Source organism: Anser cygnoides, chromosome 3 (assembly GCF_040182565.1).
Source record: "Anser cygnoides isolate HZ-2024a breed goose chromosome 3, Taihu_goose_T2T_genome, whole genome shotgun sequence".
Lineage (NCBI taxonomy): Eukaryota > Metazoa > Chordata > Aves > Anseriformes > Anatidae > Anser > Anser cygnoides.
In genome coordinates, this window is record NC_089875.1 from 97847062 (window position 1) to 97873028 (window position 25967).

Sequence of the window (25967 nt, forward strand, 5' to 3'; positions counted from 1 at the left end):
CGCCGCCGCGGCGGGGACTACGAATCCCAGCGCGCACCGCGGCCCCGCCGCCGTTCTCCTGCATGAAGGGCCGCTGCGCGGTGCCTGCTGGGAAATGAAGTCCAGCGGGGATCCCTGCCCCGGCCAGCGCAGAGGCTGCCGGGAAGTGTAGTCCGGCGGCAGCGCTCCGTCCCCGCTGGGCGGCGCCATTTTCTCGGCGAGCGGCCCGGGCCTGGGGCCGGGCTCGGCTCCCGCCCGAGGCCGCCGCGGCCCAGCGCCGTGCTGCTGCTGCCGCCGGCACGGGGGGGCCCTGCCCTTTCTGGAGGCCCTTTGTGGGCGATGGGTGAGTGGGCCGGGCTAATTAGCAGCTGGCTAACGAAGGGGAGGGGTGGCGGTGGTGGTGTTCGAGCCGCGCGCCTCTCATCGTGCCGTGTCCTCGCCCGCCCGCCCCAGTGAGAAGGTTTTATTGCGGGGGGTGTTGTGTTTGTACGTGGCGTGCGCGGTCAGGTTCTCCAAAACTGGGTGGAAATCGGGTTTTAAATCTGCATAACAGTCTTTGTTGTTGTTTTCAGGAAAATACCGTCTGTGTGTCTTTACATGTGAGCTGTTAACCCTTATCCATGCCTGCAGCCGTGAGGAATGTGTGTCTGTAGTGGGCAGGCAGGTGAGAGCTCGGGCCTGGGCAGCGCTGGCAGGCAACGGGGAGAGAGTCACCAGAGGGAGTGTAAGGGGGGTGGCACAGCTTTCAAACCAGCCCTTCACCCACTACACCCGTGGGGAGGAGAGGGAGAAGTAACGGGGCTGGCTGCAGGCACGCCCGTGGAGTTCGTGGTCTGGAGCAGCGAGGGTGAGGGGTTGGGGTTGTAGCAGAGCGGCTGAGGTTTACAGATGCTCCATACCGCTACAACGGGTTGTCTGTAACGGGGCTTGTAGTTTGGGCTTGGAGGCAGAGCTGTCAGGCTTTTCTCCTGCCTGGGTGTGTCTCTGTTCATCAGGGAGGGAGGGAAGCCTGCTTCTAACAACAGAAAAACAGGGTGCTCTGTCACGGGGTTGGACACAAGTACGCGTTTATGCTTAGAAGATGTAATAGGGATGACTTAAAGCAGAAATCTCTTTTGAATAAGTACACCCAGCTCCAGCTGGCTTCACTGAGAGTGATGCATGCCTACAGAAGGAGATTTAACTCTTCTCTGTTCTCTTGAAATATTATTTTAATTTAAGCAATGTAACTGCTCTGAAGATCAGCCTCTATTTAGATGCGTGGTCTGGGCATCCAGACCTTTCAGGCTTTTTAAACAAACCTCCTTTTAAATGAGTGCACTTCGCTGTAGGATTCCCTGGCACAGCATACCGCCCAGGGGAGGAGCTGCGTGTGCCATGCTCCTGAGTTCCAAGCCCAGCTCACTTTGTTTTGTAAACCCCAAGCCCCAGGGAAATAATTTTGTGATGTACTTTTAAAACCGAAGTGAAGGAGTGTGAAAAGCAGGTAGGACAGAGTTATTGTTACAGTTGGGTCTGGCAGTCGGTCGCTTGAGGCCAATTGTTTTTTGTTCTTTGTTTCCCTTGTGTGCCTCCTCCTTCCGTCCCTGTGATCCCGCTAGAGCCAGCAGGAGCCTCCAGTGCTCAGGAAGGGCAGGATCAGGCCTTCTGCACAGTAGCAGGAAGACTACAGCTGGGGGACAGCGCTGTGGATGCCTGAGCGGTAACGGGAAAGCAGCTCTCTTCCTGCTGTTTGCTAGCAGTTCCGCAGTCCTGCGTGGCCGTACTGTTTTGCTATTTAAACTCATCTCGGAGATGGCAGTGAGGCCAGCCCCCCGGGGATTATCTTCGTGTAATTATACTAAAATCCAGCTGGGCCCTAATCCCTGCTCAGGCTGCCAGCCGGGGCTTGCAGCCGGCCTTCTCCCCCCTCAGTGCCCTCCCTCTTTCGGGCACAGCCGGGAGCCTTCCTGGTGCCTGGGGGGCCATGGATGCCCGCAGCCCTGCTGCCTGCCTGCCCTCCCTCGCTCCCTGCCTCCTGCCTGTGAGGGGAATGGCGCTGGCCTAGCACAGCCGTTGCCACCAGGCATTACCCCCAGGACAGTGTCCCAAGCCCATCCAGCCTCTCTCCGCTGGTGTGGGGCTTTTTTTTTTCCCTGTGGAAGGAGGCAAAACCGCCCACCGGTGAGTATGGCATGAGGTGGGTGGGTGAGTGCCCGGCAGGGCGAGCTGCAGCTGCAGAGCCCTCCTCGCTTCTGTCTGAGCACCAGGATGGAGCGGCCCCTGCTCCTTTGTATCGGGGCTGCAAGGCAGAGGAGGCATGTGGAGCCTGTGACTTGTGTCATGATGGCTTTGTAAAGCCTCCTGGGCCCCCTTGTTGCTGATAGAGTCTTCCCCATCACTTATGCATAGTTTTCCCTCTAATGGGGAACCTCATCGCCGTTGATAACAAATACAAGCAGTAGTCAGAGGGACTGCATGGTTTTAAGCCTAGGTCTTTAAACCACACCTTTCTTTATGTGCGCTGCCGGCAGCGCCTCTAGATTATTGCCAAAACGCAGAACAAATCTGGAAAGCCACTTGCTGCCTGCTTGCTGGTGGCATCTCCCAGCTGGGGCAGGAAAAGGGAGCCAGTTTCGCTTTCAGTTCCCAGCGCTGCTGCGCTTCAAACCCGGTAGCTAGAGTGTGTGGAACTGCAGAGGTAACGCTGCTGTATCCAGATGGGGAAGGGCTTCTTGACATTGAGTTAGCGAAACTGTCTTCCACTCCAAGATTTTGCAGTTTGTATTTACATCCTCAAACACTGCGAATCTGTCTGGATTGCAGACCTAGACTAGAATACAGAGCTTGTGCATAGACATAGTTTGTACGTGTCAGAGCTCTACAAACTGCTCGTCAAAGACCTGTGTGCTTTTTTTCAGCAGGACTCCACTTCTGTGAAGTTTTAAGGCTAAGGTTTAGATCATTCCGGTAGTTTAAGGTGAGAGCAGAAGGTGATAAGGACAGAATGTAAATCTTGCAAAGGAAAATAGGTTTTTTAAACCAGTTTCACTAATAAGCTCAACAATAAACAATACTGATAAAATTAACCAAAAATACATTATTAAGCTTTTGCCTAGAGGATTTTCATACAGGTGTATTTGGGCTTTCATAGGAGCCGTGCTAACTTCTGTGCATCCTAGCATGTTTTTTAACAAGCATTCCTCATTTAAATCTTGACTTTCAGACAGTTTTTTCTCTACAGGTTCGCTGCCTCCCGTGTATGCTCCAGCAGCATTTCAATTAATTTGTTTGTTCTGGTCACGTTCAGCAGCAGAGCTGGAATTTGAAAGATAATTTCTTTCAAGTTCTATGGAAATCGGTGGCTGTTAAAAGCAGAGGGGCTTGAATTCGTATCCCCAGTGAGGAAAAGGCAGTTATGTTCACCACTTTGCCTATTCAAGAGGCAGCAAACAAACGGTAGCCATTGATGACAGCCATTGCAGGTTATTGCTCGCAGCATCCCGTGATACCAGTAGTTTTGGTTAGCTGTGATTGTCAAGCATAAGGCAAAGATGCTCTTCCAGTCCGTAGTCACAGTCACCAGGAAAGGGACGTGTGGATGGTGAGTCAGGGGAGCTTAACAGTCCGTGAACTGCGAGGCATCGCATCTGTTACGATTACAATTTCAGAACCCTTTCACGAGGGGAGTATGTGCTGAAAAATCCACGAGTCTCATCTGTTTTAGTTCAAAGTTACTGTATAAAATGATCTGTCTGGATATTAACCAGCATTACATTTTCAGACTGGGAGACCATTCAAAGCTTTATTGCTGTTTGACATTTGCACTAAGGATCTGAATAAATGCCTGGGAGGAAGGGCTTCTGAGTTACCATCCAGTCACTGCCCGGCTGGGGTAACCAAAGCTTTTTAACCTGGATGCTGAGCATTGCCTAAACATAGCTTTATTCTGTGCTGGAAAAGCACAAAAAGAAACTGGTACCCCAAAGTGCCATTCAGTCAGGCTCTGTGTTCCTCGGCAAGCAGTACAAAAGTGGGATTAGGTCTCCAACATAAACTGCTCAGCCAAGGTTCCTTGAGGCAGTGTGTGGGGAGAAGCTGGTACTGCCAGAGGGCAGTTCCTCTTGCCAGTTTTACACGCTTCCTGGTGTCTAAGGTAGGCAGAGGCAGGCTGTTTCTTTTTCATACATGATGTATAAGATTGTCAAAAAGTGTGTTGTCATTGTATTTCCTAATTTTTGTTTGTACCAGTATTAATGAGATTGATAGGCTTAGAAGATGAAAACAAAGAATCTTCACGACATCGTGCGTATACAGGGTTGTGACTTTGCACTGATGGCAGTTAGAACGTTTAGACAATATAGTCCATTACTTTTAAAATCATCATTTGGCTTGTGAAATAAGGCAAGATGGAGGAGAGAATTAAGGAAGCCACAAAAAATGTGCAAGTCTTGCTGAAATGCAGGTTACAGAAGGCAAAAGTCACAAGCCTGGAATGTTGCTGTCCTCTGAGAGCTGGACAAAAAAGAAAGCAGGGACCAGACCCTAATTGCAGGGGAACTCTATTTTATTCCAAATGTGTGATTAACTTGCATAGAATAGATCCCATTTATCCTAAAGTAATATAAATTTTAGAAAATATCAGCAGCAATTAAATTAAACAAGGGAGTAGGAACTTTCTTGCTTTATTGTCTAACATTCTGGTTTTCATGTGAGCAGCGTCAGGACAAACGGTCTGATAGATGATCTGATGTATCCGCTACCAGAGACTGATGCCGAGGGCTACTGTGCAGAAATGCATTTGGCCTTACCTGACATGAGTATAATATTTCAAAATACAAACTATGAGACTTCATCCTGTGCTTTCAGTAATAGTATGTGCCAGTAGGGTTGGCTGCAACCTTGCTGTGAAGTGCTTCTAGCTGTATGTGAGAGAGTACTTGGGGAACACACCCAGTTACCTCCAGGTAAAGGCTGACTGCTGCTCGCTGGGAAACCAAGACAAGTGTTTGTTTGTAGCTTACAGGGACTGTTTCTCTGCGGAGAGTGGAGTCTGCAAACGAGCGATCTCGGAAGGGTACAGAAATCAAGTGGATTATGTTCTGTGCTTTCAGACCAAAGGCTAAGTCTTGAAAACATGATTCCTGCAACTGTTCACACTGTCCTGAGTGCTCTGTATTTATGCTGCCACAGAAAGAACTGGTTACACTCGGAGGAGAAACACAAGAAACACTAAGGACTGAAATGCGCTTGCAGTTAAAGTATCCTCATCATGAATAGGTACACAACTATCAGACAGCTTGGTGATGGGACCTACGGCTCTGTCCTCCTAGGGAGAAGCATTGAATCTGGGGAGCTAATAGCCATTAAAAAGTAAGTATTTTCGTGTGTTACCTAATGGTGCATGGTCTGGATTTCTCCATTCTGTGATCTGCATCACCTGCTGGTGCTGGTTTAAGCACTTCAGGTTCCACACGGCACGTGTGCTTGCTTGAGCCCTGCCTGCTGCTTCAATACAAGTCCTTTGTATCCTCCAAAGCCCCAGAAGAAGCACGAGAGGATGAGACATGTAGGTGTACTATAATAGTGCTCAGCTACTGCATGCTGTCAAACATGTACTATGTGTATTAGGTATTCTGCAGTGCTGTTTGGGAATCTGCAGCCCCTTCCCTGCTGCTTACATGGAGCATACATTTCATGGTCTAATTTCCAGTCTCATCTTAATACTGCAGTGTAATTGGCTTTATCTTTATATTCTATTACTCACTGGTCATTTCAGCTTAAGTTTTTCTTAAAATTCCTTGAGAAGCCCACTTGATTTTTATATTCCTTGTCTGCCGCTTCAGCAATGACCTCAGTTTGTAAAAGACTTATTTGTCCTGGTTGTGGTAAGAGACATTACATTGCAATGAAATACTTTTCTGAAATACCAGCCATGACCCAGAGACATGCTTGTCAAAGGAGCTTTCACTACAATGTCGTTTTGTATGAATAGTCAGTAGCTGGCTTTAGCAACTTTACAAGTTCTCTGTGCTGAGGATGTTTTTCCTGTACCAAACCTCGTCAGAAACACTTCTGATTTTCATTTTGCAACATGGTGGAAACTCATAAGGTTCAGAACAAACGAAGAGATAGGACTGTTTGCTTACGTGCTAATGCCAACCCATTATTAAGAACAGAAGTGGACTGGTGGCTGAAAGAACAAGACAGTAACTGCATAAACGCTGCTTAAGCAAACAAAAAATGTAAAAGCCTTCAAGAAATGAACACCATGTCAGTATACTTAAAATTTTCTAAGCACTGATTTCAAACTGGAAAATTGCTATAGTAATAGGTAGTGATTTGTTATTAAAATCTGCTTTGTACGGTTATATCCTGGATTAGGATAGAAAAGATCTGCCACACAGTTTCTTCCTGTTGAAGCAGAGTCACTTGTAAGCTTGAAAGGCAAGGCAAAATTTGAAAAGCAATTGGCTTGATAGATGAAACTATCAAGGAGTAGTGGACGCTGTAGAATGAAGAAATAAAATTTATAGGGGAAATGTATAAAAATTACAAATAAATCAAGATATAGAGGAGAGGAGCAGGTAGAATATGATGAAATTGGAGATCCAGTGATGTGATTTAATTTGGTTTTCAGTAGATTTGTTCCAAAACTTAGTCTGACTCGGTCATAACTGTTGTTGCCCTTTTTATTCTTACAGTTGGACAATGCTTCATCACAGTGTATACCGGAAAGAAAAATAGCATGCCCTGATGTGTTGACAGGTCTAACATTTTTGCAGAAAGATACATATACAAAATAAGGCAGTCCTGTGTGAGAGTAATGTTTTTAAATTGTACTAGAGCATACTTTGTCTAGAGATGTAAAGTTCTTCGACAAAGGAGATAACACCTTATATTTAGATAAAGAAACTGAATTGCTAAGCTGTAATGAGACTTCTGGATCTAAGATTGTAGCTGATGTTGACCACATATTAATTATTTTTCCCTCTTCTGTTGTAGAATGAAGAGAAAATTTTATTCCTGGGAGGAATGCATGAACCTCCGAGAGGTTAAGGTACTTGCTTCATTCAATGGCTGACTTAAAGAACCTTGTTACATGTTTGGGTAACACCAAATTCTCTCCACCCCTTTCATCAAAAAGTCTCCCCAAAATTTGTTGTGGAATGTGTCCTTACAGTTCTCTTTCCTGGCTTTGCATTTGAACAGGGTGTCTGTAGTCTTCTCAAAATTCTGTAGTTTTACCAAAAAAAAAAAATCATTTGGTTGTATGGAGCTGCTGCTTCCTTTCAGTGGGTGGCGAGTGAGTGAGTGGGACAGCTTTCATATCACAAAACCTGGAGCTGATCAGTGTGTTTTGCAGAGCTTGAGAACACATGCCTTTCGCTCAGCAGTAACCTTTGTACATGCAGTTGTTTTTTTCTGGATAATTGGTTTGGAGACATAGCATGAAATTCAGACATTACCAGACCTTTAAAGAAAATGTTTTAGGGCTCTCCCTTAATTTCTAGGCTTTGCTGTTACTGTTGCAAATGAAAACGTAGGTCACTTCTCTTGCAGTACGATTGTGTTGCTACAACAAGAATGAATGTAGAGTAGAAAATGTAAAAAGAAGGAAAGATGAAGAACCAACAAGAATTTCCAGGGTTTATATAGCAGCCAATATTTGCAAATCTGGTCTTTATTCTCAGAGCCATCTGATTGTTTAAAGTACTAAAGTTTTGAAGCCAAGTCTTTCTGCATCAGTGAAACAGTCTTTTTCTTTCTGTTAGAGTAAGGCCCTTTTAAAATCCTGTTTGTATTTTCTGCTTCTAGTCTTTGAAGAAACTAAACCATGCCAATGTAGTAAAGCTGAAAGAAGTTATCAGGGAAAATGATCACCTGTATTTTGTGTTTGAATACATGAAGGAAAATCTTTATCAGTTAATGAAAGAAAGGTAGGTAACAGCATTGCCCACTCCCAATTGTGTAATGTGCTTAATGTGCTCGTTCTGCTTACTTTTAACACCTCAGGTACTTTTCAAGGGACTTTGGATCATTTGTTTATGCTTCAATTGCTGTGGCTTAAACCTGTGTTACAGCAGGAGCTGTGGCTTTCACCTGTGAGCAAGTTCCAAACAGTTTAACGAGAGTTCCCAGTGTCTCTTCTCAGATTAGCCTGACAGATAAGTAGGGCACTCTTCTGAGAGTTAGGAACAGTGAATTATTAACATCCCTCAGGCTGAGGAGGCATTGAATATGGAACTTCTGATTTCTAGGGAAGTACTCCAACTGGCAACACTTTTTCTATTAGAGGCAGATATTACCACCCCTTCTGATAGGGCTTCCTCAAATAAATAAAAAGTGGTTGATGTAGTAATCATGAGAGGTCAAACTGGGGATTGCTTCTAGGAATTTTTTGACTGTTTGTTTTTCTTGAAATTTGATCTGACATGTCCAGAGAATACCTCTCTTATCTGTCAGTCTTCTCAGCAAATTCTACCTCTTTGATATTTGCTGGAGCATTAACGAAGTCTTAATTTTAGCCTTTGGACCACGATAGGATCCTCCAGAGGATAATCTGGGGTAAAATAGGTCCCTACTTTGAAATTCTGAAGAAGTCGTTTTCTTTCTATGGACTGTAGAATCAGCCTGTGGGAGGGTAGTGATCTTACTCCATTTAGCCAAGTAAGATTACTGTTACATCTCTGTGAATGCTTCATAAATACTTCATAAAATACCTTTTTAAGAATAGAAATACTTACTGTGCATGCACAGGCATAGAACAACTTTCACTAAATTGTGCCCATGTATGTAGATGCTGATTTTTTAATTAAATGGAATAATGAACCTTGAGAAAATAATTCTAGTGTCTAACAAATCAATTATCTCTAGGAATTATGGTAACATTCTTAGAAATGCTTAATATATTCTACCCCCTTATGAAGACAAAAAGGGCAAATGTCTGTAAAGGTATGCAGCACATCATATTCTCTGCAGTTCAGCTAGGCCTCAGACTGGTTAGGCATTGCATAAATCAGGCCTTTAAGAATGTGGTTTATTTCCTGAAGTCTTAGTTAAAATTGCCAGCCTTGCTTGAAGAGACTGTAGAGGAAATTTGGTTCTTTTTCTGCTGTAATTTAAAAAATAAGCAAGAAGTTGTGAACAGCTGACTGTAATAGGTGATTTCACTTTCAAAATATGTGGTGATCCGTTTTTTTGAGGAAGCAAGCTCAGGAATTGAATAAGGCCCAGGTTGCCTTCTTCATTCCCTATTAGGGCCTTTCTGTTTAAATTTATTTTCATTTTTATTTTTTTGGTCATCCCCTGCCCCCAGACCATCTCAGCTGTGTTTTGGCACGTGCAGAGGCAGCTGGTCCATGGTTGTTTAATCTTCTCTCGGTAAGAGGGGCCATCGTTAAAACGCCTCCTGTGGCTGATCTTGTCTAAATCTTATGAGAAGCGCCTCTTGTTTTCACCGGTAGGAGATTAGACTTCTTTTTTCAGATAACAGAAGGGAAAGAAGTAGCACATCGGCTGTTAGATAAGAGCAAGGGAAATTGAAAAGTATGATTTGTATATGCTTTAGAGGAGAGGCTGGAAGAATTACTGAATTAACGTGAACCCTTGTTGTCTTGAGGAATGTGCCTGATAACCTGTTCATGTTAAAGTTTGTTTGGCCATTTTTTTTTTTTTAATTCACTGTGCCATATAGTCTTAACGTAAAATAATATGGCTGTTCTACAAATAGTGAGCAAGTCTTCTTGGAGCAACAAACTACCCGAAAGTGCTTAAAATATATCTAGTAGTTTTATTGTCATTTTTACCTTTTACCTTTGGTTCATAAAGACAGCATAAGCTAATGTGTGAACTTAATCATTAATGTCTATTTCCTCCTTTTTTTTTTTTTTTTTGTCCTACAGAAACAAATTGTTTCCTGAGTCTACAGTTAGGAATATTATGTATCAGATCCTGCAAGGACTTGCATTTATCCATAAACATGGTAAGCTGTGTTTTAGCTCTAAACATTTTGAATTAGAGCAAACAGTGTCTGTGTAAGGTTTTTGTTTGTTTGTTTTAATGAATAATAATAACTTTATTAGAGGAATCGGTCAAAAGAATGGCACTAAACTAGAGATTCAGGTTACTGAAAATAGAAAGCAGGCATCTGTGTTTTATAGCTGCCTGATGTTTCAGTTTGGAAGTTTGCTTTATTTCTTTTCTGTAGATTTCTATGTTCTCAAACTGGCAACTGGCCACCTGTAAAACTCATCTGATGTTAATGGCCATATTCTTGATAGACTTAGAGGTCTTCTGAGGTTGAGAATAAAGGATATATTATTCCCTTCTTTACTCCCAAGGTACACACAGGTGTCTGTATAAAATGCGCATTCTCTGTAAGATACACTTAATAAAGTCTGAGTAACAAACACCTTTCATTGTGTGGCTTTACACTTAATTTTTAGAATGACAGTAAAAGCTAAAGCTGATGTATTAGCTAGTAGTGACGAGACCTGCTTAACTGATAATAATAATAAAAAATCCTACTCTCACTCAAAAAAAATCTTAATCGTTAAGATACCTTCATCACCATGTTTTACTTCTAAAAAAAAAAATCTAAACCACCATTTTTTTTTACAGATTGTCAAATGGATCACAACCTACCAGAATACCCAAAAATCTCAAAAAATAAAATGTACTCAGAACTGCTGCCTGATAGGGTGACAAGTAACTCAGTGCTTGCAGAGTTAAGTTCTCAGATTTAAAAAAAAAAAAAAAAAATCTTCAAAGTACAGAAAAAACACCTTACATTTTAATTTCTATTGTTTGAAATATCTTTTAGGTAAACATTTTTGTTGGTTTCATTGCACAATTTCTAATATAATTAGAATAAAGCTAATATTAAATGGTGTTTGTTTGTTTGTTTTCCATTTTAAGGAAGCAACACTTGAAAGATAGCTACCTGACTAAATAGTCTGAATTATTATAAAATAGTTGATTTGTTTATCCTGTTCTTCAGAGTCTGAGTGAACAAGCATTATACAGACTAGCTCTGCTGACCATATCAGTCTCTAAACTCTGTGTTCAGCTATTCAAGCTTCAGCAATAAGGCTTAAATCAAAACAATCCAGGTGGGAAATAAAAGGAACAGCTGGGTGTGGCATTGCAGTGCACATCAATATTTCATTTGAATTTTAGGGTTCTTTCACAGAGACTTGAAGCCCGAAAACCTCCTGTGCATGGGACCAGAACTTGTGAAAATAGCAGACTTTGGCTTAGCCCGAGAAATCCGATCTAGACCTCCTTACACCGATTACGTATCCACAAGATGGTAAGTGCAAGTATTTGTTTATATTGCATGAATCTGCAGGTCTTATAATCAAGCCTTTAAATAAGTAGTGTAAAATCAGAGCGGAATATAATGCCTCTTTTGATTCCTCCTCTTTGTGAAACTTTTAATTAATTTTGGCATAATTCAAATAGCTTCAATTAGTGCAAGGCAGTTTACAGATGACACCAGCACACGAACTGAGAGGGACCTGATAACACAGGTGGTACGTGCTAGGAATGCTGCATGTCAGGAAGGCATAAGAGAATTTACAAGAGCTTATATATAGGTTTTAAATCTTTTTTCTAGGAAAAAAAAAAGTCTTAAAAGATAGGAGCTTTTAAGGAGCTATTAACAAAAAAGAGTAGCAGAATGGTTTTGTGTATGACTGTGTTTCCATTGTGTCGATTGTTAGGATTTGTTTCTCTATTTTTTTTCCCCTCTCTCTTGCAGGTACAGGGCTCCTGAAGTCCTGCTGAGATCCACCAGCTATAGTTCTCCAATAGATATTTGGGCTGTTGGTTGTATAATGGCAGAAGTTTACACGCTGAGGCCTCTCTTCCCAGGTGCCAGTGAAATTGATACTATATTCAAAATTTGCCAGGTGTTGGGGACACCAAAGAAGGTGGGTACAGTGACATTCCACACTGCAATAATAGTAGAGGTATTCTACAATTAATAATAATCAATTTAGCTTTACTTTATGCTTTCTACATAAGTATTTTATAAATACATATATATATATGTATATATAAGTATTATACTATAAAAACTGAAGTGTAGAGGAGGAGAAATAGAGCCCTGAACAGCAAAGTCATCAGACTGATTTATTTTGACATTGAAATTTCCTTATCTTTTGCATATTGCATATAAAGCTAAGCCTTAAGAGGATAAAAATTGGAATCATGGCAGAACTCCTCTCTTGCTCACATTTCTGCCTTTGTCATGATCAGATATAAAACAAGACATACCTCCCACTGGAGTTTTGAGTTGAAACTTTCTAGTGAAATCCTTGAAACTTTCTAGAATAGCTGGATGCAGTCTTTTACTGACTGGAGAATATATGCTAGTGTATTTAGGCACTATGATATTTTACACTTGAACTTACTTTGTGTTTGGAAATCTCATTCTTCCAGAATGACTGGCCGGAAGGCTACCAACTTTCATCCTCCATGAATTTTCGCTGGCCTCAGTGTGTACCTAACAACCTGAAAACCCTCATACCTAACGCTAGCAGCGAAGCAGTGCAGCTTATGAGAGACATGCTGCAGTGGGACCCCAAAAAGCGGCCAACAGCTAGCCAGGTTTGGTTTTGTTTTCTTTTTCTCATCTCCATATGTGACTCTTCTTTCCATTATTGCAAGTCACTTTTTGTAGGCAGTCATTTAACAGTTGCTCAGGGATTCAGTTCTCGGAAGGGAAAAGCGCATAAGCCAAGAAAGATTTCCAAGACAAAGGGGAGTAATTAAAAGGGAGTAATCAATCTGTTGCATGCAGCATGAACTGCATGGGCTGTGTCCTCAATGATACAATGTACACCTGAATTAAGTACAACCCAGTCACTGTGAATTACAGCAGATTGAAGGTAGGATGTCTGGATGCTGGAACATACAGTATGGTGCTGTCAGTTAGGCCTGTCAGTTTGACCTCAGTGCCGGGGAAGCTCATGGAGCAGATTATCTTGAGGGTCATCACGCGGCACTTGCAGGGCAAGCAGGCGATCAGGCCCAGTCAGCATGGGTTTATGAAAGGCAGGTCCTGCTTGACGAACCTGATCTCCTTCTATGACCAAGTGACGCGCTTGGTGGATGAGGGAAAGGCTGTGGACGTGGTCTACCTTGACCTCAGTAAGGCTTTTGACACCGTTCCCCACAACATTCTCCTCAAGAAACTGGCTGCTTGGGGCTTGGACTGGCGTACGCTTCGCTGGGTTAGAAACTGGCTGGATGGCCGGGCCCAGAGAGTTGTGGTGAATGGAGTCAAATCTGGTTGGAGGCCGGTCACTAGTGGAGTCCCCCAGGGCTCGGTACTGGGGCCGGTCCTCTTTAATATCTTTATTGATGATCTGGATGAGGGCGTCCAGTGCACCCTCAGTAAGTTTGCAGATGACACCAAGCTAAGTGCGTGTGTCGATCTGCTCGAGGGCAGGAAGGCTCTGCAGGAGGATCTGCATAGGCTGGAGCGATGGGCTGAGGTCAACTGCATGAAGTTCAACAAGGCCAAGTGCCGGGTCCTGCACCTGGGCTGCAACAACCCCAAGCAGAGCTACAGGCTGGGAGATGAGTGGCTGGAAAGCTGCCTGGCCGAGAAGGACCTGGGAGTATTGGTGGATAGTCGGCTGAATATGAGCCAGCAGTGTGCCCAGGTGGCCAAGAAGGCCAACGGCATCCTGGCCTGCATAAGAAGCAGTGTGGCCAGCAGGTCGAGGGAAGTGATTGTGCCCCTGTACTCGGCTCTGGTGAGGCCGCACCTCGAGTACTGTGTTCAGTTTTGGGCCCCTCGCTACAGGAAGGACATGGACGTGCTCGAGCGAGTCCAGAGAAGGGCGACCAAGCTTGTGAGGGGTCTGGAGAACAAGTCTTACGAGGAGCGGCTGAGGGAGCTGGGCTTGTTCAGCCTGGAGAAGAGGAGGCTCAGGGGCGACCTCATCGCTCTCTACAGTTACCTGAAAGGAGGCTGTAGAGAGGTGGGGGTTGGTCTATTCTCCCACGTGCCTGGTGACAGGACGAGGGGGAATGGGCTAAAGTTGCGACAGGGGAGTTTTAGGTTGGATGTTAGGAAGTACTTCTTTACCGAAAGGGTTATTAAGCATTGGAATGGGCTGCCCAGGGAGGTGGTGGAGTCACCATCCCTGGAGGTCTTTAAAAGACGTTTAGATGTAGAGCTTAGGGACATGGTTTAGTGGAGTACTTAGTGTTAGGTCGGAGGTTGGACTCGATGATCTTGAGGTCTCTTCCAACCTAGAAAAATCTGTGAATCTGTGAATCTGTGCTGTGCTTTCTTTCATTGCTGTTAATATGTGTCACAGTATCACAGAGTGGTTGAGGTTAGCAGGGACCTCTGGAGGACATCTGGTCCAACCCCCCTGCTCAAGCAGGGACACCTACAGCAGGGTGCCCAGCACCATGTCCAGACAGCTTTTGTGCATCTCCAAGGACGGAGACTCATCCATAGCCCCTCTGTGCCAGTGCTTGGTCACCCTCACAGTAGAGAAGTTTTTCCCAATGTTCAGATGGGAGCTCCTGTGCTCTAGTTTGTGTCCATTGCTTATTGTCCTGTCGCTGGGCACCACTGAAGAGCCTGGATCCATCCTCATTTCACCCTCCTTTTGGGTATTTGTAGGCATTGATAAGATTCCCCGAGCCTTCTCTTCTTCAGGTGGAACAGTCCCAGGTCTCAGCTTTTCTGAGTATATGTGGCGCTCCAGTCCCTTACTCGTCTTTGTGGCCCTTTGTTGGTCTTCTCTTGTACCGGGGAGCCCAGAACCAGACACCAGGTGTGGCCTCACCTGGGCTGAGTAGGGGGGAAGGATCATTCCCTCGACCTGCTGCTAACACTCCTATTGCAGCCCAAGACACTGTTGTCCGCCTTTGCAGCAGGAGCCCATTGCTGGCTCACGTTCAACTTGGTGTCCACCAGGACCCCAAGGTCATTTTCTGCCAAGCTGTTTTCCAGCTAGGTGACCTCCAGCACATACTGGTGCCTGCGCTCGTTCCCTCCCCAGGTGCAGCTCTTGGCAGTTCCACTTGCTGAACGTCACGAGGTTCCTGTCAGAACATTTTTCCAGCACGTCAAGGTCCCTCTTCTTGTAGCACAACTCTGTGGTGTATCAGCCACTCCCCCCAGATCAGTGACCCCTGGGGTGCACTGACAGCTACTGCTTTCCAACCAGGCTTTGTTCCACCGATCACCACCCTCTGGGCCTAGCCATTCAGCCAGCTTTCAGCTCACCTCACTGTTGCCCAATCCATCCAGACCACTGTTGCTTAGATAAAGCTAGCTTATGCAAAGCAGTTTGAAGGACAGTCTGGGCTTGATTGCACTGTAAATATGTCCCAACATGTCATATATAAACATAGTCCAGGTATTGCATATACAGCAGTGCTGTTGGTGGTGGTAGCCAGTGGTTTTTAGATAACAGTGCCGTAGTGATAGTGCTCAACTAATGAAATACACAGGGCACCTTTTGAAAAACAGATATTATTCTGCGTTCAAATCTGATTTGATGTCAGTAGGATTGTAGTTGAACCTCTACGATATCAGACGGTCAGTACAAATTCTAATAAAAAGCTTTAAAGTTAATTAAAGCAGTTAAAATAGATCAAGAAACCACAGAGGTAATGAAAAGCAAAAACACTGAGTATAACTTGGTATTAAGAGCCATTAACAAATAGTTCTTAGCACCTGTTTTGCAATAGGTACAAATACGGTGAGGAATCTCGACTTTTAGTAGGTTTTTACAGTGAAAGGTCTTTAGGGAGAGAAAATGAGTATACCTGAAACAGCAAGGTGGGCAGAGATGAATTGCCTTTACTGACAACTCCTTAGTTACTTGTAAGGCAGGATAAAGATATTTTACCAATATATCTTCCAAGAAAGAGAAATGCTAATTTTCGTAAGGGATACGTCTATTTCACTGGAGAATGGAAGAGATGGAATGTCTGTGGGGTCATTCAAGTCTTGATGGATGAATCTGTGATGACAGTTGCTCGTGCCTTTCCACATAGGAATGTTCACATGCACAGAGACAGAGAACAGTGGAACATGCCTCTAGATTACACGTTCCTGCTTAAGTATTTACTATTCTGCAGAACCTTTTCCTTTTGTGGAGGTTCACAGATGATCTGATTACTTGATATCTGTTGAGTTTTTTTACTGTTGCAGCATTATTTTGAGGTGGATTGTGCTCACTAGGATCTGGTGTTGAGAGATGCACCTTCTGCTGTTTTCTACCCCAGAAAAGGGGAAATAAAATTTGTACTGTCCTCTTAGGGCTAGGGTAAGTTAGAAATGTTGGTTTCCTAAGTTGGATCCTAACCTCTTCATTATGTTTTAGGCACTTCGATATCCATACTTCCAGGTTGGGCATGCCTTGGGTGTTCAGGACCTGGCGAAACAAAAGGAACTCCATGACAAATCATCTCTGCATATTAAGCCTGTCCCTCCACCACAACCTCCTTCAAAATCCCATGCACGTATTTCTTCACGACCATTTCAACAAAGCCAGGCTTCTCATCATTTGGTCTATCCGTATAAGACAGACAACTCCGGGACTGATCACAGTAACTATTTACAGGAAGACAAGTCTAACCAGGTTCTTCTTCCTGCAATTCACAATAAGGTTCCTCAGCAGGTAAAGGTCCATCTAGCGCATGGATTTTCCTTAACTGTTTTATTTTTTCTTGCTCTCTTGCATGAGTTCTCATACGTACTGTACAAAAAGTACAGGTGATGTAAATAAAGAACAGCTATGACTTTCTGCTGTAAACTGGAAGTTAGTCTGTTGAAATCTAAATCCAATTGCTATAAAACAAGCAAATTGATTTCTTATTTTAAAGCATGCTACACTTCCCTTTGTTATAAAGGATGATTTTACACGAGTAAAATGATGTACAGGGGTGAGCATATTAATGTGATTGATGCCAGGAATAAAACTATTAAGCTAAATGGTATTGAATTACGTTGGGGGTCTGTTAGCTTAGTCCATTTAAGTCATCCAGTTTACGTAACTAAGACAACCCTTTGGGTTTCTGTACAGGCCATGGAAGACGACGGATTCTTTCAGAGTAAGAACCTGCCATTTATGCTGATTATACAAGGAGGATGGATGCATAAGATAGATGACTAAAGCAGCGTGAACACTTCTGATAAGCAATTGGTCTTAAGCAGAATCTGTACTGGCTGGGTACTGATTTGCTCAAGGTTGAAATGTACAAATACGCTTAGGTAGCTGAGGAGACGTAAATTTGTATCTGCACTGTCCCACAAGGAAAATATGTTCTATAAATGTGCAGGTACAGGCTAGTGGAAACATAAATGTACATGTGGTTTTGTACTCCCAAGAGGGATTAAGGAATAAAAATCAAGTATGAGCTAGTTGTTCAGAAGTTGTACAGTGAAAGATAAGTAGAATTGGAAATGAGACCCAAGAAATTTATTCTTCTGTCAATGTAAGATATTTTAATATAGGATGAAATAGAGAAGACAAGTAATAAGGTCTACAGGCTGCAGATTGTGTTCTTAGCATGTTCAAAGAAAGACTAGATTTCTGCTACAGCTCTGCTATCACTCTTGCCCTTTCAGATAGGAAGAAAAGCTGCTTTGGTTCTATCACCTGGTTTGTGGTGTAACTGTGTGGGTTTTATTCTTTTCAATTATTGTAATAGAAAACATCTGCTGGAACTGAGAACATAAATGGTGAACTTAAACCAAAAGCTAGGCGAAGATGGGGGCATCTTGCTAGAACAGTAAAGAGTTCTGAAGACTGGGATGATTTAGAAGACCTTGATTTTGGCTCTTCTGTCACAAGAGTTGACCTGAAAAACAAAAAGAGGCAGAATGATGAAACTCTTTGTAGGTGAGTTGTTTTTTATTATGTTCATGTGCTATTTGGTCTTACCTTATGCATAATGTTGCTGTTTATGCTTTCTGTGGATCTAGAAACATACATACTCTAAAAATAATGCTTAAGTCTTTCCAAGTTCATCTTTGAATGTATATTTTCTGTTTCCCGTGTGAAACATTTCAACGTATTTCACACATATAAACTGTATCACATGACTCTAAGCTGCATTTTCCATGGATCAGACACAGTAGAGAAAAACTTACTAGGTGATGTATAAAAAACAAGAAAGCAATTTGTAAGAGAGCTAGAAGTGTAGGTCAGAATTTTAGGGGCACTTGTATGGTTTCAGGCTGAAAATATTCCCTGTTGTCTGTGTGTTTATGCTGTAGCAAACACAATGTGAGGAAGTGATTCCTGGAGATGGGATGGAGGAGAGAAGGCCAACTGTGGATAAGCATATGCTATAAGTATTGGACTAAGCATAGCAATTTTTGGGTTATAGATTTGAAAGCATTTTGGACCTGAAGCCTTCGGATGCTGTTGGCTCTGGCAGCAGTGCACCTTCCCACGTTACCTTCCCTCGGCAGGACACTCCCACGTTGCGAGTTTCTGCAGCAAAGCAGCACTACCTGAGACATTCTAGGTATCTACCTGGTTAGTATCAAATACTTATTTCTTTTTCATCCTGTAATTCCAACAATGGTATGAAATAGATTAGGCTTTATACTTTGAACTTGGGGGGGGGGGAGCTATTACTTAAAGAAAACGAGGAGAGGAAGAGCTTTCCTGCTAATGTAGTTGGCCAATAATGCCAACTACATTTGATCAGTCTAGCAACTGAGATAAGTCCTGCTTACATGAAGAGGGATAGGATTATTGATATTTCTCCCTCCTATCACATGCTCTTTTATGCTTTTAAGTGTGTTAGAAAATATCTGTTAATGTGCCAGGCTATTCCCTGGTTCCCTAAGAAGGATATGACTGACCTTCTAGGCTGAAAGAGAAAATGCCCTTAACTTGTCTCATGAATGTTCACGGAACCAAACGATTGCTCTAAGATTGCGTATCAGATGGAATGCATGCAAGCCTGTGTAATCAGAGATTTTCAGTGTGGTAATTGTTGTGTTTTTGCAATAGGAGTAAACACAAGGAATAGCTTAGTCTCCACTTCGAGCAAAGAGTCTGTTCCATCTAATCCCTGGCCCAGTTCTGGTTTGCCTGGGAAAGCTTCAGGTTTGGGGGGAAGTATTAACAGGATAAATTCAGGTAAGATGTCTCTACAATTCCAAATAGCTGTATATTGGGGTCAGCCATTTCTAGTACGTTGTCATCTCCAAGGATACTTGCTGCTGGGCCTGTTCTTCTTAGGTCCAGTAATGAGCAGTGCTCCTTGGTTTGGAGATCACATGAAACTAAACCATAGTCATTTCTTCTAATGAATCCCTGAAAGTCTGTTTTGAAGTACCACATGCATAGAAGGATGGACAGCTTCGGTCTGTTCAACCTGAAATACTTCATCTCTTTAATTTCTTTTGGCCAGTTTTTGTAAGTCATATTTTCAGGTTTCAGAGTTATTTTAGCCCAGCTGTTGTATAAGTAACTATCACAAAGGAGAAGACTGATCCAAATTGAAATAGCCATACACACCACTCTTGTTATGTGAATAGTAATCTATCATCTGTCATCATGTCTTTTAATTGATGCTGTTTAAAATAGTGGAATAACTGTAGCTTTAAAAAAATAAGACAAAAAGCAAAACACTTCAATTTTTTGTCTTCAAGTATCTTTTGACATTTGGTATTTCAGGTATTTAATACCTATTATTGGATTTGAAGTAATTATTTTGTAGATTTTAACATTAGATTTTACCAGATATACTTAAACGCGTTGATCTTCCTAAATTGTACCTGTTTTTTCCCCTCTCTAATCTCTCCTGTCTTCGTGTTTTCACATGATGTTACAGTTCTGCAGTGTGGTACTTGTTTTGTGTATGTTCTTATGAAAACGTTAGATTGAGAAATTTTCTGTTGATTCATGGTCAAAAAAAATATTTGAGGCCTTTAGAAACTCTTAAAAATAAAAATGCCCTTAAAATTTTGGATGTAATTTAATCAGAAAATTATTTTTTAAAATTTAAGGTGGGAGATGTAAATGGCTAAACTATGTGAGAGCCATTCTATATGTAGCACATGGTTCCTTCCTGGCTCTTCTATAAGCTTTTGATTCTTTTGTAGCTGTATAGGATATCATTAGGTTTTTACCTTTTTTTCCTCGTTACCATCATTTCCCACAATATGCTGTGCCACGGCTGTACTGCTCTGTTACATTGTAGGACTATGTGCCATGGGTCTGTACATGCTAACTTGTTTAGTGTCCAGCAGTGGTATGGGTCTAGAGGGTTTTATTTATAACTATTGTTCCAGTTCTTAAAGGTTATCTAAAGGGGTCAGTCAAATCTGTTCTTGCTCATGTTAAGGACAAGTTTGGTATCTGACTTCCCAGATTTGGAACATGAATTTGTCACAGTTTATTAAATGGCACTCTTGCTGGCTTCAGTAGAAGCTTTGGGTAGCATCAGGGTGCCAGACTCTCTGTATCCAGCTTAGAAATCAAGAGTGGTTGCTGAAAGCCAAAGTAATTCCAACTGAAATGTTGGATCTTGAAAGTTTTGAGAAACCTTGAAAAAAGGTGCTAATCTATTTCTAAAGCTGGGATGTCAGGGAGAAGCAGAAATAGCCTTACCAGGAGTGCAGTTTGTACCTGGTTTTGTCTTCAATACAGTCTGTGGCTGACACTCTCCTGAACACAGACATACAGAGGATCTGTGGATTTCTGTCTTCAGTGAAGTTCCTGTTTCCATCAGTCCGTGATCAGCCTTGATCTCAAATATGGCCAATTAATTTACACGTTTGTCATCAGGTGGTAGTAAAGGAATCTGTTGTATCAACCTCCAATGTTTCTTGCCATTTCTTTCAGGTCCCATAGGATCAAGTGGTCTAAGTAGTGGTTATATCCCTTCGTTTCTGAAGAAGGAAGTAGGCTCTGCTGGGCAGAGGGTTCAGTTAGCACCAATTGCGGATCCATCTTCTAGTAAGTATAGTGCCAACATCGTCTCGGTCCCTTGCTCATTAGCTTAGTTACGCTGTATACATGCAGCACTGAATTACATATCTTTGCTTTACTTTGTAAATATTTGACAGACTGGAACAATAGTTCATAGTCTTCCTGAACTTCATATGGAGAAGGTTTATTTTTTGGTTTATGAATTACGTGTTTTTATCCACAGCTGTTAGCCAGTAAGCATATTTCAGTGAATCCTAGAGTCTGCTGTGAGAGCTGGCACGGAATTCACACTTGTCAAATCCAAGACATAGATACTCCTTGTATGATGAGGGTTTAGGGATTGGATCCACTGGTGTTTCACATCAGCAAACTCTGTTAAAAAAAAGAATGCTTGTTTCCTCAAGAAATGATGTTCTAGACCTGCATCCAGTTGTTTTCCAGTGCGGACAGCTACTCACCGAACCTTTATCTCCCGGTGTTTTCTTTTGCCCCTTAGATTATGCTTCTCCGAAGTCGGTAAGACCCCATCCTGGACGGCCCTCATTCAATTCCCCATCAAAAAGCACACCAAGGTTAATGCCTCTCCCGCCACCAGCTCAGCCGATCCACGGCCGCGTTGACTGGTCCGCAAAGTACGGTGCTAACCGGTGACGTGTGGAAAAATCTTTCTAAACCAGTGTATATTTCCCATGAAATGGTGACTAACACAAGACAATTTTATATTGTTTTGTATACCTGTAAATTTAAAAGAAACAGATCTTCTATGGTTGAGACCTTTTTGAAGGCGTTTTTTTAACTTTTATTTGTATTAATTTGGATGCAATCTTGTACTTTTTTTGTATGAAATTGTTTTGTTATATAATTGGGTCCAGTTATTTTCATAACAAAATCATTTTGTATATATGGTTGAGGGGTCTTGGCATTTTTATATGATAAATTTTTATATGAAACTTTTTTAAAATTTAACTTTTCCTTTATTGGAGTCAACTTTTTTATAAAAGTGGGTTTTAAAAGAAAAAAAAGCAAAGTGGTGCAATATTCCAGTGGAAGAGTGGTGAGGAAGGGGCATTCATTAGATATTTTTGGAAGTTTATGTGCTAAATGAGGCTTTATAATTTCAGCAGTGCCACATCCTGATGCCATGCTGTTGTTGTACACTCATTTGCTTTGTATTGACATCAATGAGTAGGGATGAGTAACAGTCTAAACTCTCCTTTGCATCCATTGAGAGACTGCTGGAAGTCAGTGGGAAGCGTTGTTGTTGTATTTATTTTTACCTTTACAAGGTTTTTGTTGGACTGCTGTCCACCTTTCTAGTCCCTTTCTTTTGCTTTTACCAAATCTTGGTAGTCGTCTTTAGTAAAGAGTACTCAGTAGATTTGTTTTCTGATGCTTGTTTGTCCTGTTTCAAAGTTACCTCTTGGTGTTGTTCACTATGAAATAGAATGTGGACCTACCTCTGTTAAATTCATCTAAATGTTTCCTAATGACTTCTAAGGAGAAAAAGTAGATTCTGCTTTTTTGTCGTTGTTGGGAATATAAGATGCAAAGACAGATTTAAGACAGTATTGACAATTACAAAGCTAGTTTCACAGTAACAAAGTATTAGTGAGATACCAGCAGCAGAGTTTAAGGAAACAGTATCTATTCTGTTGACTTAATTTTTATAACTGTTTTAAATCACTTTTGGGAAAAACATAAATCTGGAGGAAATGAATCGGTTTAAGCTTCAGTTCTGCTTTTCAGTAGGTCTTCACTGCAATGTGAAGAGTATGTCCTCCGTTCTGTAAATTAGGCCCCCGGGTTCTACTGGGAAAAACTGGGACCTTACCTCATCCTACTAAAAAACATTTTAAAATTGTGATTGATTTCACTGAAACAATTTAACTCAGTTTATAGGAGAGCACGAATGAGCAGGTTATAGACAAAGGAGAATAGCCCCATAGCCTGGGTTATTTCCGCACTGGAAAGGAGTGCCAGAGTTCAGCCAGCAGCAAAAGGTTCATTTTGATCACAGTCAGCGTTTGGGTGCTCCTGCAGCTCCTCCCGCAGAAGGTTAGCCCTGTAGATAAAACAGTGCTGTGGGAGAACGCCTTTTATAGCTGCGCTTTGGAAAAGCGCCGTCAAAGCTGAAGTGTGCTGTGAAAACACATCTTCCCGCAGAAGTGTATAGAAATGCTTAGCTCTGGGAAACCTCACCTGAACTCATTTTATGAACAGATCGGGCAGATCTTAAATTTGGGAGACTTAGATCCAGCCTAAAGGGATCAGAGCAGGTACGGTTCTTGGCATCTGGCCATCTGAAGGAGGCGAAGGGCTAGTGTGTGAGTGCGATCCTCCCTGTGGGATCTGCCTGCACCCACAAGGGGCACCCGCTGCGGACTGGAGGCTGGTGGAATGCACTGGCATCTTCAGTTCCTTCCGTGGAAAACATACGGGACTCAGGAAACAGGACCCTAGAGTAGGCTGCTGGCTCAGCGCTACGGGGGGACCGTGAGGGGCACTGGACACTGTTTGCTTTAACAAACTCAGTCCGAAGTGAGACAGTGCAAGGCAAAAAAAGGAGCAGAAGGCTCTATGCATTATAAAGGTATACATATAAGACTTATATGTGCTACGGACATGTCCAGCTACCCTAATTACGTGTTATGAACAAGTACTAACTCCAAACCATACGTAACTGCTTCCAGAGCAGTGATGCCAACGCGTAGCAGTGACCTAAAGCAGCCATTCCAACTCTGGAGCACACACTGATGTCGTCTTGGCTGAGTGAAAAGGGAAATACGTATATTTGTGTTAGAACTGGAAAGATAGTTGTTTCTCTTGTTGGAAATAATACCCGTATTTATGTCTAGATATCTTTTAATTTATTTTATCGCTGAATAATCAGTTCAAGAGGAAATACCCTGAACCTGTCCTAAGTATCCTTAGACCTAAGCAGGCAATTTCAGTAGTCTGTTTCACGCATATAATTCCTATTAGTGGGAGCAGGAGACAAGTCACAAGAACGGGCTGCAGAGGCTTGGATTCATCCTACCTAACCACTGGTGCCCAAGCATGAGCTGATTCTCTAAACCAGAGGTAAGTGAGAATCACTCACAAGAAACTCAGCTCGCCTGAGAACTTAGTAGCCCCCTGGATATGCACGGGTCTCTCCCCGCTAACGATGGGGACTACTCAGCATGCTTAAGATGGTACACGCTGAATTTGGAGCTGGCCTGTAATCTCTGAACTTTTATCAGCCCAGCAGCAGTGAACCTGAATATGGCATTCAAGTTTTAGTCAGCCCAGCAAAAGTATTAGAAAAATAGTATTAAATTTTTTTTGGCACAACTCCCCCTTTCCTGAAAGAAAAAAGCCATTATTTTTGAGGGAAAAAAGCTAATAATCTTTGACATTCAGAATGATTTCTAGTTTTAACTTAGTTGGATGGAAAACTTGTGAAGTATTAGTATATTGGCAGCACTCTTGTAGCCTTTACTCAAGCAGATTCCTACAGATGTTGGAGAAAGTTCTTTCTGAGCAAGGACTGACTTGGCTGAGCAGCATATCGCGCTGTGCTCTCACTGTGCAGCACAGGTGGGAAAGACGTCAGTCTGGTTGTTACACTGAAATCTGGGCAAGCAGCATATCAGAATTTATCATATGTAGTCTACTACTTTGTGTCTTAACGTTTAGCAGCATCTTTGTGCAAAATGTTGCTCGAATTCTGCTGTCTACTTTTTCCCTGCCTTATGCATAGCATGTAATGGCTGTTGGAAATAAAGGAGCCTGACAGTGGATCGTTCACCTCTGTAATCCAGGTTTTCATAAAAGTCTGTGTGAGTGCCATGATGTTAGCCAAAAAAAAAACATGGAATTGGTGGTGTGGTTATTTCCATGTCTAATAAGGCTGTTGTTGTGAATAGGATCTTCCAGAAGGAGAGTGTTTCTGAGCTTCTGTGGAAGGAGAGGTGGAATTGTTGATGTGAACACGATCTTAAAGAAGTAATGGTTCTTGTTCCTTCAGTATTTTTGTTCAAAACTGTTGCAAATGTTTTCTTTCCTTCTGTGTCAAGTCTCCTGCCCAGAATAAAGTTACTATTGAAGAAATATGGACTGACTAGTGTCTTTTATCTTCTACTGAGTTTTTAATAACAGCACTTTATTTTTTTTAAATAAGCCTTCCATTTGTTGCCTTCTCAGATGAGTATTGCCTCTTTGTAGCTGTGTCCTGGTTTCAGCTAGGAATTTATTATCCCTCCTAGGAGTTGGTATGGCACTGTGTTTGGGATTTAGGATGAGAATAATGTTGATACCACGCTTATGTTTTAATTGTTGCAGAGCAGTGCTTACACCAAGCCAAGGACTTTTCAGCTTCTCGCTCTGTCCTGCCAGCGAGCAGGCTGGGGGTGCAGCAGGAGCTGGGAGGGGACAGACCCAGGACAGCTGACCCAAACTGGCCAAAGGGGTATTCCATACCATCTGACGTCATGCTAAACAATATATAGGGGTGGCTGGCCGGGGTGGGGGGGCTGGCTGCTCGGGGATAGGCTGGGCATCGGTCAGCGGGTGGTGAGCAATTGCATTGTGCATCACTTGTTTCGTACACATCATTATTAGCAGTACTGTTATCATTATTGGTAGTATTTTCCTTTCTTTTCTGTCCTAATAAACTGTCTTTATCTCAACCCATGAGCTTTCACTTCTTTCCCAGTTCTCTCCCTGATCCCACTGAGGGGAAGAGGGTGAGTGAATGGCTGTGTGGTGCTGAGCTGCCGGCTGGGTTAAACCACAACAAGCTGCAATATGCTGTCAGCTTTGTATGAATCTAATCACTTAGTCCAACTTGGATGCCAAATCTGAAGTACAACACTGAATTAAAACAGATGTGTTAATCTCTTAGAAGGATGTTCTTGTTCTTACTGTAAGCATTATCCCACAAGGTTTCTCCTGCTTCTTTCAAGGTAGTAGAAGTAACTTGGTCACTGCATAAGAAGCAGTGTGGCCAGCAGGTCTAGGGAAGTGATTGTGCCCCTGTACTCGGCTCTGGTGAGGCCGCACCTCGAGTACTGTGTTCAGTTTTGGGCC

General features: G+C 42.6%; 1 protein-coding gene across 14 annotated transcripts; it reads left to right on the plus strand.

Moving 5' to 3' along the window:
* The first annotated feature begins 167 nt into the window (after positions 1–167).
* On the plus strand, positions 168–24991 carry CILK1 (ciliogenesis associated kinase 1). Of its 14 annotated transcripts, none has more exons than XM_048078065.2 (16): positions 168–322; positions 552–643; positions 1581–1681; positions 4978–5331; positions 6964–7018; positions 7777–7898; positions 9864–9943; positions 11140–11272; positions 11723–11894; positions 12406–12573; positions 16326–16622; positions 17656–17846; positions 18337–18488; positions 18972–19100; positions 20811–20924; positions 21394–24991. In XM_048078065.2, exons 4-16 carry the CDS (start codon positions 5231–5233, stop codon positions 21546–21548), a joined length of 1869 nt encoding a protein of 622 aa, XP_047934022.1. In that variant the 5' UTR covers positions 168–322; positions 552–643; positions 1581–1681; positions 4978–5230; the 3' UTR covers positions 21549–24991. The 14 variants fall into 14 exon arrangements, with proteins under 14 accessions (XP_047934022.1, XP_047934024.1, XP_047934029.1 ...); XM_048078067.2 differs by having other exon boundaries at positions 5073–5331; XM_048078072.2 differs by having other exon boundaries at positions 5152–5331.
* The last annotated feature ends 976 nt before the right edge of the window (positions 24992–25967 follow it).

What these genes read in the sequence shown, in the direction of transcription:
- CILK1 (XM_048078065.2), top strand. Translation starts at nt 5,231, where the DNA reads ATGAATAGGTACACAACTATCAGACAGCTTGGTGATGGGACCTACGGC. An exon ending in GATTACGTATCCACAAGATG is followed by an intron (nt 11,273 to 11,722) that starts GTAAGTGCAAGT and finishes TCTCTCTTGCAG; the next exon opens with GTACAGGGCTCCTGAAGTCC. An exon ending in AGCGGCCAACAGCTAGCCAG is followed by an intron (nt 12,574 to 16,325) that starts GTTTGGTTTTGT and finishes ATTATGTTTTAG; the next exon opens with GCACTTCGATATCCATACTT.